Source organism: Chrysemys picta, chromosome 16 (assembly GCF_011386835.1).
Source record: "Chrysemys picta bellii isolate R12L10 chromosome 16, ASM1138683v2, whole genome shotgun sequence".
Classification (NCBI taxonomy): domain Eukaryota; kingdom Metazoa; phylum Chordata; order Testudines; family Emydidae; genus Chrysemys; species Chrysemys picta.
Window position 1 is genome coordinate 17,227,895 of NC_088806.1, and position 14,154 is coordinate 17,242,048.

The 14,154-nt window shown below is 50.1% G+C and overlaps 1 protein-coding gene across 4 annotated transcripts in view; it reads right to left on the reverse strand.

Annotated features, from left to right (window-relative positions):
- Positions 1-14,154, reverse strand: part of KIRREL3 (kirre like nephrin family adhesion molecule 3) — a 689,345-nt gene that overhangs the window by 161,888 nt on the left and 513,303 nt on the right. For all 4 annotated transcript variants that reach the window (XM_065570446.1, XM_065570445.1, XM_005294677.5 and 1 more), the window contains one exon: positions 13,394-13,544. In XM_065570446.1, the coding sequence (XP_065426518.1) occupies positions 13,394-13,544 (151 nt within the window). The remainder of the gene's footprint in view (positions 1-13,393; positions 13,545-14,154) is intronic.

A 14,154-nucleotide genomic window follows, 5' to 3' on the forward strand; every position in this document is an offset into this window, starting at 1 on the left:
GTCTCATTTGCCAAACATTATTTGGTATGAACAGGATCAAGACTACTGGCCTGGGTCCCGATTCAGCAAGGCAAATGCCTGTCTTTGAGCCCCTGAGTACCTCATTGGCTTCAGTGATGTGGGGGTATGTTTCACTGCAGAGTTAGCAAGGGCGTTGTCCCTAATCCCCCTCCTGTCTGCACACAGAACCCTCTCACCTGAGTTCGGTGGTGCTTTAAACCCAGGCCAGCTGGCCTGGCGAGGGGTATAGGCTACAGCCCAGATGCTGCTTCCTTTAGTAGTGAGGACACAGGCTACATTCCTTGCATCAGGGCTTTGGAGCGGAGCCTGGAGCAGCTCCGGAGCAGTGGAGCTGCAGGTTTTTGCCTGGAGCTGGAGCGGAGCCGGAACCCGAGCCCAGCTCCAAAGCCCGGCCTTGAATGCCAGTAGTCCTCCAATTCTCCCCTTGTGCGCAAAAGGACAGACATGTTCTCTCACAATTCTTTGGAAAAGAAAGAAACTGAGCTGCTCAGCTGAGGGCAGCTTTAAGAAGCATGGGATATGCCCACAGAAGGCCTAGCACCCCACATGGGGGAAGAACAGCACCAATGAAGATGCAGTCATGCAGGGTAGGGTGGTGCAGGATGGTTGCTCACATTCAGGCTAGGCTAGCCTAGCTTAGGTGCTGATCACCTGACTAGATACGTGCTTAAGAACCTTGCTGGATCTCCATTGACTCCATTACTCTGCTTTGGGGGGAGAATCAAAGCTTACACATGCAGGGCATGTTTGAAGCTGGAAGCAGGGAAAAGAAAATATATGCTGCCTCCAGGAACCCATGGAGCAGGGGAAGTGCAAGCAGAGGGGCAGACTCATGCCCTTGCTCATGTTGACCAGTACCCTGTACGGTGCTGTGAAACAGAAGGGTATCAGTGTCTGACCAAAGCTGGAGTCCTCTGCAGTGCCATGCAACTGGCCCACCATCCACCTGCAGCGGAAGTTTGGTGTGTGACCTCCTTGCTCTGAACAGCCATGCCAGTGGGTGGGAAGTGTGTGTGTGTGACCTCCTTGCTCTGAACAGCCATGCCAGTGGGTGGGAAGTGAGAGAGAGAGAGAGTGTGTGTGTGTGTGTGTGTGTAAGCTGTCAGTGACGTGTTTATGGAGTATGGATGGAGGTTCCCTGTTAATCAGTAGGAGGAAGCAATCTGTGTGGTGCCCCGGTGTAGGCTGAGGAACAAACGAAGCAGTCATGATTCCCTGTGGGATGGATGGTTTCACCAGAGAGCCTGGTGCAACTCCTATTCCACCCTACTGCAGCACTGACATCTTGAGCGGTCTTGTTGAGGGGAAGGCCCTCTTCAAGGGGGCCCCATGGCCACAGGTTTGGCAGCATCATTTGAAAGAGCGCTGATTCTAACACATGCACTGAGTGGAGGGGGAGGAAGTGCAGCAAGCGAGTACCTTCTGCCCATCTAAGGAAGAAACCACCATGACAAATGGGAGACTCATGGCCCCTTCAGTACCCGCTCGCTGTTACGTCCTGCAATGCTACGGCTTACGTGTGGAAAGCAGCAATCTGGTTAGAGATGCAGCACACTGGGAACAGTTACGAGGCAAAGGTGCTGGGAGAGCTCTCGCACTAATGTCCATGAAATGCTTACAGATCCCTGCATGAAAGTTGGCTCATAGCTACCTTAATCCCCTCCACCCTCCTGGCCACCTTGAGCCTCTGCTCACCCCAGGACCCATTCTCGTCTCCACCCACTCTCGCCTAGAGCGGAGGGATGGTTTGGCAGCCCAGGTGACAGCTTGGGACTCAGGAGATGTAAGTTCAATTCTTTGCATGAATGTCTGTGACCTTACCCAAGTCACTTAGTCTTTCTGTGCATCAGTTCCCGCTCTGTACAATAGGGGAACATAGCCCAGCCCTGCCCTGCATCCCAGGCATGTTGAGAGTATAAATATGGTCTGAAGTCCTCAGATACGCTGGTACCAGGGGCGGCTATTACATCGGTTAAAATCCCACGCCCCCCGACCTTGCTGTCACTGACTTGCCCTGAATTCTCATTCCTTTACCTCCATCTCACTTAAAGAAAAGCACAATCCTCTAGGCCCATTAAAAAAGGCATCAAAATGAGCAACCACCTGGTATGTGGAGGCGCTGAGCTTCCCCAAACGGGTCTGGCGAAGCAGCGAGCCAGCCCGTCTCCACCCTGGCACGCAGGATGTGAATTTCAATACAGCCACTGGGCTCTGGCAGTATAAATAGTTTATGGCATATCAAACTATTCAACATGATTTTAATCCCACTTGTGATGTTCAGTGCATAACTCACAGGAGGCTGGCTTTGATGTGGCTGGTGGAACGGAAATCACATTGAACAGATGTTCCAGCTGGAGTCACTTAGTGTTTCCATTACAAACCCTGGTGGGGCTTTGGGTTGGTTTTTTGGAAGGGGAGAGGGGGGTTATGACTCAGCTATTTTATTTGGAAGGCAGATCCTGAATCCAGATGTGTTGTATTTAAAGCAAACTTTCTTTCCCATCAGACAGCCTAGCCCTCCCCACTCCTCTCAATCGCTGGATGGGGAGAGCAGGCTTGTTATGATGTGAGAACATTTTTTGATGCTCTTTTAAATGAAAAAAATAAGAAGTTGATTTGCTATCAAGTGATTTCTTGGGCTGTTGGTTCATGGGATGGACTCGCTCCTTGGAGTGCTTATTGTTAAAGGAAAGGTCTTTCAGTCCGGGACAGTAACTACGGTGCAGCTATATCAAAGCTAACATTCGGCATAGCCTGTGCAGTAGAAACTGGACTATGCAGATGCCAGGCCAAATCCTCTGGGTGACATAGGGGCCATAGAAGGCCTGGGTTTCAGTGGAATGACTCGGTCTGTGAGGAGGGAGGCCAGGAGGTTCAAAGTGCTGTGTGTGATGGAGATGTGCTCTCCCCTGGCCATAGCATGCATTGAGCAGTTAGGAGTAGGGATGGGCCAGGGGACCATAGGGCTGCGGATCTGCAGCTCTGCAGAGGTCTTGGCCAAATCCGCTGTGAAGAGGGCGTGCAGCAGGGAGCAGTGCTTGCCAGGTCTGGGCCATCAGCAAGGAGGCTCTGAGCCCCCACGCTGACTCCTTGCTATCTCTAGCTTCAGGAAGAGCCGTGCTCACATACTGAAGCTGTGATGTCAGGGCATTGCTCCCTGCCCACTGGTGGTGGTGCTGGTGGGGGGATTCTACCAGGCAGAGGGGAAACCCAGGGCATTAATGCTGATGGCATGGTTGGGGGAAGGAGGGATGCTGCTGTCCATTCTCACCCCAATCCCATGGGGTTCCCACACAGGGGGATGTGGGGTGAGAATGGACAGCAGGGTCAGTGGGGAATGTTCCAGCCCTGGGAGAAGCACCAACCTTCCCCTACAGCTTAGGTGTGGGGTAGCCAGATTCTCAGCATCTCCACCCCTGGAGTGTTTAGATTTTAATGCTCTGAAAATGCCTGTTTTTAAAGCAATTCTTACGGGAGTAGCCATCCACTAATCCGTGACTAGTGGCTTCTACTGAGTTAGCCCCGCCTATTATGCAAATAAGGAGGCAGATCTATGCAGACCTCTGCTTGAGTGTCTAAACTAGCCTCTTTAAGAGTAAGACACGGACCAGTGGCTCCAGTCTTTCTGCCTTCTGTCTTCTCCAGCTACCATGACCTGGCTATATTCTGCTTTCTCCTTGGTCTTCTCCATGCATGCAAGTTTGGTGAATAATAATCAGATATTTAAAACAGGGTGGACACTGGATTTTCCATGTTGTGGGAAATTCCAAGATTTTGGATTTTTTTCCAATTTCGAAACTGGAATGAAAACAAAACCAATACAAACTTTGCCATGAAACAAAATTTCAGGGGGGAAAAAAATCATTTCACAGCAATCAAAAGGTTTTGTTTCAAATTTTGTCTTTTTTTTTTTTATTATATTAGTGGCTGCATGGATGGTGTCGGCAGGAGGGCTTTGGCTTTCTCAGCCCCGGGATGCTGTTCCGAGAAGGACTGCTGAGCAGAGATGGGGACTACCTAGCAAGGAAGAAGAAGATGGGGAGGGATAGCTCAGTGGTTTGAGCATTGGCCTGCTAAACTCAGGGTTGTGAGTTCAATCCTTGAGGGAACCATTTAGGAATCTAGGGCAAAAATCTGTCTGGGGATTGGTCCTGCTTTGAGCAGGGGATTGGACCAGATGACCTCCTAAGGTCCCTTCCAACCCTGATATTCTATGAATCTTTGGATACAGACTGGCTAACTTAGTGAGGCAGGCTTTAAACTAGGTTCAACACGAGCAAGAGACACAAGCTCCCTGGTAAGTCCAAAACATGGAGACCTGGGTGAAGGGTTGGAATCTGGGGGAACATGGACAATCACAGCAGGGATAAAGGAGCAAAGAGGAACTATAGAGGGGAAATCTAATGTACATTGTAGATGTCTGTATACTAATGCAAGAAGCATGGGGAACAAACAGGAAGAACTAGAAATTCTAGTGAATAACCACAATTACGACATAATTGGCATCACAGAGACTCGGTGGGATAATTCACGACTGGAATATTGCTATAGAAGGGTACAGCTTGTTCAGGATGTACAGGCTGGGAAAAAGGGAGGAGGTATTGTCTTGGATAGCAAAGACATATACACTTTGGTTGAGATAGAAGTGGGAGGTATACCTCTTGAGAGTCTTAGGGTAAAGATAAAAGGGGCAAAAAATAAGGGTGATTTCACGGTGGGGTCTACTTAGACCACCTAACCAGGAAGAAGAGATAGATGAGGCTGTTTTTAAAACAACAAAATCATCCAAAGCACAGGACTTGATGGTGATGGAAGATTTCAACTACCCAGACACCTGTTGGGAAAATAATATAGCGGCGCTCAGATTATCCAAAAAGTTCTTGCAATGCATTGGAGATAACTTTTTATTACAGAAGGTGGAGAAAGTGACTGGCGAGAGGCTGTTCTAGATTTGATTCTGACAAATGGAGGAACTAGTTGAAAATTTGAAGGTGGAAGGCAGCATGGGTGAAAGTGATCACAAAATGATAGAGTTCATTATTCTAAGGAATGGTAGGAGGGAAAACAGCTGAATAAAGACAACAGACTTCAAGAAGGCAGACTTTAGAACACTCAGAATTGGTAGGTAACATCCCGTGGGAAGCAAGTCTAAGGGAAAAAAGAATTCAGGCAAATTGGCCGTTTTTTACAGAAACATTATTAAGGGCACAACAGCAAACTATCCCAATGCATAGGAAAGAGATGACGTATGGTAAGAGACCATCCTGGCTTAATCAGGAGATCTTCAATGATGTGAAACTCAAAAGAGAGTCATACAAAAAGTGGAAACTAGGTCAACTTATGAAGGATGAATATTAAAAAAATTAACGCAAGCAGGTAGGGACAAAATTAGAAAGGCAAAGGCAAATAACGACATTAAACTAGCTAGGGACATAAAGAGTAACAAGAAAATATTTTACAAATACATGACAAGCAAGAGGAAGACTAATGACGGGGTAGGCCCACTGCTCAATGAGGAGGGAAAGACAATAACAGAAAACACAGCAATGGTCAAAGTGTTAAATGCCTGTTCTGTTTCAGTTTTCACCAAAAAAGTGTTAGCGGTGAATGGATGACTAACACAGTGAACATCACTGTAAATGGGGTAGGATCTGAGGCTAAAATAGGAAAAGAACAAGTTAAGAATTTCTTAGACAAGTCAGATGTCTTCAAGTCAGTAGAGCCTGATGAAATACGTCCTAGAATACTTGAAGAACTGGCTGAAAAGATTTCTGAGCCATGAGTGATTATCTTTGTGAACTCATGGAGGACAGGAGAGATCCCAGAGGACAGATAAAAGAGCTAATATAGGACCTATCTATAAAAAAGGGAATAAGGACAATCCAGGGAATTACAGACCAGTCAGCTTAATTTTGGTACCTGGAAAGATAATGGAGCAAATAATCGAACAATCAATATGTAAGTACCTAGAAGAAAATAAGGTAAGTAACAGTCAACATGGATCTGTCAGGAACAAACCATGTCAAACCAACCTAATATCCTTCTTTGACAGGGTAACAAGCCTGGTGGATAGAGGGAAGCAGTACATGTGATCTATCTTGACTTGAATAAGGCTTTTGATACTGTCTCAAATGACCTTTTTATAAACAAACTACAGAAATATAGCCTAGACGAACCTACTATATGGTGGGTGCACAACTGGTTGGAAAAGTGTACTCAGAGTGCAGTTATCAGTGGCTCACAATCAAGCTGGAAGGGCATATTGAGTGTGGCCCTGCAGGGATCTGTCCCAGGTTTGGTGCTATTCAATATCTTCATAAATGATTTGGATAATGCCATAGAGCATACTTAGAGAGTAAAGTTTGCAGATGATACCAAGATGGGACGGGTTGCAAGTGCTTAGGAGGACAGGATTAGAATTTGAAATGATCTTGACAAACTGGAGAAATAGTTTGAAGTAAATAGGATGAAATTCAATAAGGACAAATGCAAGATACTAAACTTAGGAAGGAACAATCAATTACACAAATACAAAATGGGAAATGACTTCCTAGGAAGGAGTTCTGCAGAAAGGGATCCGGGGGTCATAGTGGATCACAAACTAAATACGAATCAACAATGTAATACTTCTGCAAAAAAAGCAAACATCATTCTGGAATGTATTAGCAGGAGTGTTGTAAGCAAGACACGAGAAGTAATTCTTCCACTCTACTTAGCACTGATAAGGTCTCAACTGGAGTATTGTGTCCAGTTCTGGGCACCACGCTTTGGGAAATATATGGACCAATTCAAGAAAGTCCTGAGGAGAGCAACAAAAACGATTAAAGGTTTAGAAAACATGACCTACAAGGAAAGAAAATTGGATGTGTTTAGTCTGGTGAAGAGAAGACTGAGGGGGGGGGGATATGGTAATAGTCTTCAAGTACCGAAAAGACTGTTATAAAGAGGAGGGTGATAAATTGTTCTCCTTAACCACTGAGAAATAGTAATGGGCTTAAATTGCACCAAGGGAGATTTAGGTTGGACATTAGGAAAAACTTCCTACATGTCAGGGTAGCTAAGTGCTGGAATAAATTGCCTAGAGAGGTTGTGGAATCTCTGTCATTGGAGCTTTTTAAGAGCAGGTTAGACAAACACCTGTCAGAGATGGTCTGGATAATACTTAGTTCTGCCTCACACCTGTCGAGGTCCCTTCCAGTCCTACATTTTTACGATTACAAAAAATAAAAAAATTGAAATGAAAAGTCATTTTTAAATGGGAAATCAAAATGCTCCATTCCTCCCCACCCCAAACAAAATGTTGTCAAAATGGACATTAAATGTTTCCCTTTTGACAAATCTAAAGGAAAAGCATTCCATCGGGAAATCTCCAGCCAGCTCCACTGCTATTACATGGTACCATCTGAGAAGCCAATGGAGCCGTGCGACAGACGGTAACATAATGACATACACACAAGGTGGCAGAGTTGGGGGAGGGTGCAAGGAATAGTTAATTTTGGCATCTTCTGACTTTTAAGTGCTTAGCCCTGATATTCAGCAACTGTGATATTCTTTTAAGGTAGTTTCTTAACGGAATTGTCTAGGTTAAAACAGTTCTATAAATGGGTTTATTTCTCTAGACATCCCGGGATAGTCCGGGGAGATCCTCCCCTCTGGGATCCTTTACATCTGTAAAAAGAGCTGGAGTAGTATAAAGGGGCCCTAAAAGCCCCATAACTGGCCAGGGGAGGATTCTTCCAGTGCAGGCACTGTGGAAACCCACCATCAGATTGCCCTTCGAGTGGAGGAACCCCTTGCAAGCCCATGTGGAGGGGACACTCTGGGGGTAGGGCTAGGGATGGGAGAACGTGTTGTGGGCGGGTCTGCAGCACACTGTGTGGATAGTGGGCAGTACTGACAGGGCAATCTGGGCAGGTTGTGGCAATGCACATAGGCTCCCAGAGCTGTTTTAGGATATGCCAGGGGGCCTTCCAGCTCTTAGAGCAGCCCAGGCTTGGGAGGGTGCGTCAAGCCACCTTAGCCCTGCCTTGCCCCAGGGAAAACAGGCGCAGCACAGAATCTCACGCAAGATGCACAGTGAACGCAAGGACTTCTGCTTGTCAGGATGCTGAAAACTTTCTGTGGCGGGTGCACAATTTTTTCACAGGTCAATGCTCATTATATTAGACAGCAAAAACTCAGTTCTTCCTGGGGTAGGGTGCACAGACCCCGAACTCATCAAAATCCATGGAACTACTCAGGTGCTTCAGAACAGAGTACTCAGCACCTTGCAGGATGGAGCTCAGAGTGGGGCAGGAGATGCTGCCTAGCTCATTGTACCATGCATGCATGGACTGGGCTACAGACTACAGACTGCTTCTCAGTCGCACTAAGACCCCTTTACACTGCTGTGGCAGTCCAAAGGCTCAGGAAGGAAGGTTCACCCACATTACGGCTCTTTTAGACTGGTGGGGTGTTTGTAAAAGAGCCTTGCTGTCATTGAGAATCGGGCCAACAGTACCACCTGTATGTGAAATTGGATATCCAAACCCTCCAACTCACTCAAATCAAACCCAGTTTTCCCAGCAACACGTTTCTTCAATGCGGGCTATTTCCAAGCCAAATTTCAATTCTCAGACCCCAGCCATTTTGATGCTGAAGCTGTTTAAATAAAGTGATCCAAGCATTTTTTGGTTTCTATAATGGGGACTGGGAATGTTTCCTTCTGTCCTCTCATTCAAAAAAGGTCAGACATTTTTTGCTCAAACTACCCGGCGGGGGAGGGGGGAGAGGGAGAAATCAGGCAGAGATTGTAACTGGAAAGTGTCAGCCTGGGACATGAAAGGTTTGGAACATTGTGGAGAATTGAAAACAAGGGGTTAAAATGGAAACATGAATGCTACTTTAGTTATAGCTGTCACTGATGCACCAGCTGCAGCACCCCCCCCCCCCCCATGCACATGAGACTGACCGGGGAACCCAAAGCCCATGCACCATCCAAGTCCTAGCTCTGCACAGAGGGATTTGACATCCCCTCCCCATTGCGAAGAGCCCTGCCAGAGCCTTATGCACGATGTATCCGCCCATTTTAACTCCTAGGGCTTTCTTCTGCACTGCCATGCACCATGCAAAGTCACTGACACCAGTGCCGAGCAGCGGTATACAACACTCCCCTTCTAACTGGGCAGCATTTCACATCTGCTTTGCACAGATATCACAATGATGAGGGCCATATAAAGTACCTGGGTGCATAGCTAGCTAGGTAGACAGAATGAAAAGGGAGAGCTAGTGAGAGAGTGCACGCGAGCAGGTAGCTTAATAGCTAGATGGACTTCAATGACGACACAGGCCCCGCTACATCTGAGTGGCCAGAGGTGGCTGCAAGTAGCCAGGTGTGGTTCCTTGGTCCCGGGCCGCTTGGTCCTGGCAGACATTAGAGCAGCAGGATGACAACTCTAAATTCCACTGCTGCTGTCAGCTCCATAAGGGAGCCAGTCGAGGCCCTAGCATAGTAGAGTTTGGCTTCCTCATGTCCCCTCCCATCTTGGCCCCACTTTGTCTACTGGCACGCCCCTTCCTCCTGCTTATCCCAGTAAAGGAGCTGGTGTAGGAGGCAGTTATGCTGCCTCCAGCAGCTTAATACCTACATAGGGAAAATTCCCCAGGGGGATCTCCAGCCAATTTAAGTTCAGTGGAAAGTGAATGTAGACAAGTGGAAAATCCATCTCTCAGAGGTAAGGCAATGGGGAACCAGGCTGTGCATGCTGAAGGGATGCAGACAGGCTGGAGTACGCTCTGTCTTCAGGGGTGAAATTCACCCCAGCGCAGGCTGATTAATCTGTCTTGCTGTTATTATACCCCTCCATCTTCCATCCAGCGCTGTTAAATTGATATCCTCATTAGAGCCCATTAAAAGCAACATTCTTTTAATGGCTGGATAGGATATTATTATTATTACTTTCACAGCATGGTGTATATAATGGTTTGGAGTAGAAATTGGTCTTCTTTATTGGGTCTCTCCCTTTTGAAATGGATTCCACCATGCTCAGGGATTCAGATCACGTTGCCTGCCCCGTTCTACACAGCGCAGTCTAATGATGTATCTGGCTTTCTGTTGTTATTAGTGTGTGTGTGGGGTGTGCATGTGCAACTGTTGTAGCCGATTGCTATCTGTGAAATAACCCGTGCCATTATCTCATCTGATCTCACCGATTCTGTCAGGACATACTACAGAGCGACCCAAGAACCTGTTAATCTTCCAGCACAAAAGCCGGGCGTCTTAAATGGAGAATTTTCTGCTGCACTCAACTTTGCTCCGCTAGTTTTAATTGGACTCTGGAAAGCAGCTGGCAGCCTAACATTTAACACCCTGCAATTGCAAATTGTTGGCAAATGCAGCTGCAAGAATTGTGTGTGCAGATGAAGTGGGGCTGGGGGAGGGGCCAGCCGGAGCCTGACAGCAGCTGATATTGAAAGGGAGTTAGGGTGGGTGCATCTCAGATAGCTGCATTCTCCCAGACTGAAATCTATACTTAGGGGATCTATATAAAGTTTGGCCAGTCTTGTTCTCTGCATGTGCCTGTTCGCATCAGCTGGAGTTTTAAACAAGCCACATTAGACTGGGACTGAATGAGACTGGGATATTTTTGCAAGCCTTTAAAAAGCTGTAGGTGGGGGAATCACAGACATGGCTTCAGAAGTTCTGTGTTGTGGGCTAGGTCACTCCGTCATGGGGATAGGTATTATGGTAAATTGTTCCAATGGTTGATCACTCTCACTCTTGAATTTTTACACCTTATTTCCAGTCTCAATTTGTCTAGCTTCAACTTCCAACCATTGGATCATGTTAAACCCTTCTCTGATAGATTGAAGAGCCCATTATTAAGTATTTGTTCCCCATGTAGGTACTTACAGATTGATCAAGTCACCCTTTAACCTTCTCTTTGTTAAGCTAAAGAAGTTGAGCTCCTAGACCAGGGGTGGGCAAACTTTTTGGTCCGAGGGCCACAACTGGGTATGGAAATTGTATGGCGGGCTATGAATGCTCACGAAATTGGCAGTTGGGGTGTGGAAGGATTATCTATAGGGTTACCATACAACCGGATTTTCCCGGACATGTCCGGCTTTTTGGGCTCCAAATCCCCGTCCAGGGGGAAATCCCAAAAAGCCGGACATGTCCGGGAAAATCGGGACATGCGGGTGGCGGTGCTGGGCCGGGAACCGGGGGCGCCGAGCGCCGGCAGGGCCGAGCGCCGGGGGTGCCGGGGGCACCGAGCGCCGGCGGGGCCGGGGACCAGGGGGGTCGGGGGCCGGGCCGGGGATGCCGAGCGCCGGCGGGGCCGAGCGCCGGCGGGGCAGGGGACCAGGGCCGGCGGGGCCGAGCGCCGGCGGCACCGAGCGCCGGGGGGGGGCGCTCGGCCTGGGGTCCGGGGGCCGGGCCGGGGGGGTGCTGAGCAGGCCAGGGGGCCGGCGGGCCGGGGGGTGCTGAGCGGGCCGGGGGGTGCTCGGCCGGGGGTCCGGGGGCCGGGCCGGGGGGTGCTGAGCGGGCCGGAGGGCCGGCGGGGCTGGGGGGTGCTGAACGGGCCGGAGGGTGCTCGGCCGGGGGCCGGCAGGGCCAGGGGGTGCTCGGCCGGGGGTCCGGGGGCCGGGCCGGGGGGTGCTGAGCGGGCCGGGGGGCCGGCGGGGCTGGGGGGTGCTGAGCGGGCCGGGGGGTGCTCGGCCAGGGGTCCGGGGGCTGGGCCGGGGGGTACTGAGCGGGCCGGAGGGGTGCTGAGCGGGCCGGGGGGTGCTCGGCCGGGGGCCGGCGGGGCCAGGGGGTGCTCGGGCGGGCCGGGGGTGCTCGGCCGGGGGCCGGGCCCGGGGCCGGCACCCCAGGGCCCGAGCTGACCCAGGCTGGAAACGCCGGGGGGGCCAGCCTGGGCCGCGCCTCCTCCCCCCACACCCCCGCTTACCTGCTTCAGGCTTCCCGCGAATCAAATGTTCACGGGAAGCAGGGGAGGGGGCGGAGACTTTGGGGAAGGGGCGGAGTTGGGGAGGGGCTGGGCCGGGGCCCCCTGGAGTGTCCTCCTTTTGGAGGCTCAAAATATGGTAACCCTAATTATCTAGGCTGGGACTAAGGGATTCGGAGGGTGGAAGGGGGATCAGGGCTGGGGCGGGGGTTGGGAGGGGATCAGGTGCAGGCTCTGGGTGGTGCTTACCTCAAGCAGCTCCCAGAAGCAGCAGCAGCAGTATGTCCCCCCTCCAGCTCCTACATGGAGGTGCGGCTAGACAGCTCAGCATGCTGCCCAGTCCGCAAGTGCTGCCCCTGCAGCTCCCATTGGCCACATTTCCCAGCCTATGGGAGCTGTGGGGTCGGTGCTTGGGGTGGGGGCAGCATGCGGAGCCCCCTGGCTGCCCCTACCTGTAGGAGCTGGAGGGAGGACATGCCACTGCTTCCAGGAGCCACGTGGAACGTGGCAAGCCCCTGACCCTGCTCCCCGGCTGGAGTGCTGGAGCAGAACAAGCCCCGGACCCTGCTCCCCGGCGGGAGCTCAAGGACCGCATTAAAACATCTGGAGGGATGGATGCGGCCCCCTGGGCCGTAGTTTGTCCACCTCTGTCCTAGACTATTATTATAAGGCAGGTTTTCTAACCCTTTAAACTATAAGCAATGATGGCCCGGATGCTTCTCTAAATCCACGTACAGAGCCTTCAGCCTCTAAGTCATGGGTTCGAATCCAGATCATGCTGTATCACTGGTGAATGAACCTGCTTCTATCACCTGTGCCTTACATGTAATAGGTTGGTGGCCTCAGACAGGTGTCCAGTCAACAATACCACCATCATAATTGGCATGGTTGCTGGTGACACTACAAACAGACTATGGAGGGCATAAGCATGGAGACCTAGGTACTCCCACAGCTAGGGACAGGCTGAGCAGTTTGCGTAGAATCAGAATCTCTGCTCTCAAGCTGAATCTCAGCAAGTCAAGGTACTCCCCCACCCCCCATTATTTGGTTCACTTTCTCGCTGCTTCTGCAGTTGTTGGTTCTGAGGAAATCTCAGGATACCCTGAGAACGGCCCTTTTGGTGGGATCTGGCCTGGGATCCCCGCTCTCAGGAGACAGCCTGTCTACATGGAACATTCAGATCAGTTTTGCAGCCCCAAGGATTTTCAAGAGACTGGAGAAGTTCCGGGGAGATGTCCGGACTTCTGAGTGCTGTGTCAGATCAGCGCCCTGAACTGACCACCACTGGCTACTCGTACGACCCCAAACTCAAAGCCTGATCTGGTTCAGAACTTTGCACTTAGGGCCCCACTCAAGCCAAACTCAGTCATTCAGGAACCAGGGAATCCCCAGGGCAGTGCAGCATTAGAAATACACATAGCTGGACCGGCCGGCCAAACACTCACGCTGTATGTCGATGGTGACGGATGTCTCCTTCCCGCTGGGAATGGCTTTGTTGGTGGCCCGGCAGACGATGTTCTGCCCATTCTCGATGTCGGAGGGGCCGATAAAAAGAGTGCTCACGATGCTCTCCCTCTTGCCATCTCGGAGAAGCGTCTGCAGGGGTAGAAGCAGGGACAAAACTCTGTTACTCCTGAAAGGGGCAATACATTCTTTACTCTTAGCTGTGTTTATTATGTTAGAGCTTAGGGACCAACAAGCATGAAGCCAGGTTGTGGTAGTGGTAGGCACTGTACAGAGAGACAGAGCGGTAGACAGTCCTTGCCTGAAAAGCTTACAATGTAAAAGACAGCAATTCCTATGGGGTTTGCAAAGGAGCTAATGGGGGTTAGGTGCACAAATGCCAATGAATTTCAATGGGAGTTGGGTGCTTAACTCCGATAGGCTCCTTTGAAACCATGCAGTGCCTTTCACCCGAGGATGACAGCTCTGGTGAAATTCATCCCACTCACCAATCTAAGCAGGGAGACGTTTGTATTGTCAATTGAACAGACCTTGCAGCCATCAGGGGTTTCCCAACTGGTGGCCTACTTCTTGCTCCTTGTGTCACCTTGCACACTTGTGCCAAGCAAGTGTGAGATGCTGCCATGCAATCCAGTAGCATTTCACGCCCACTTTGCACAACAGGAAATGAGCACATATGCTGCTGGGCAGTGCGGGATCAGGCCCTGAAGACTACAAGGGACCATATGATTCCCAGAGAAGC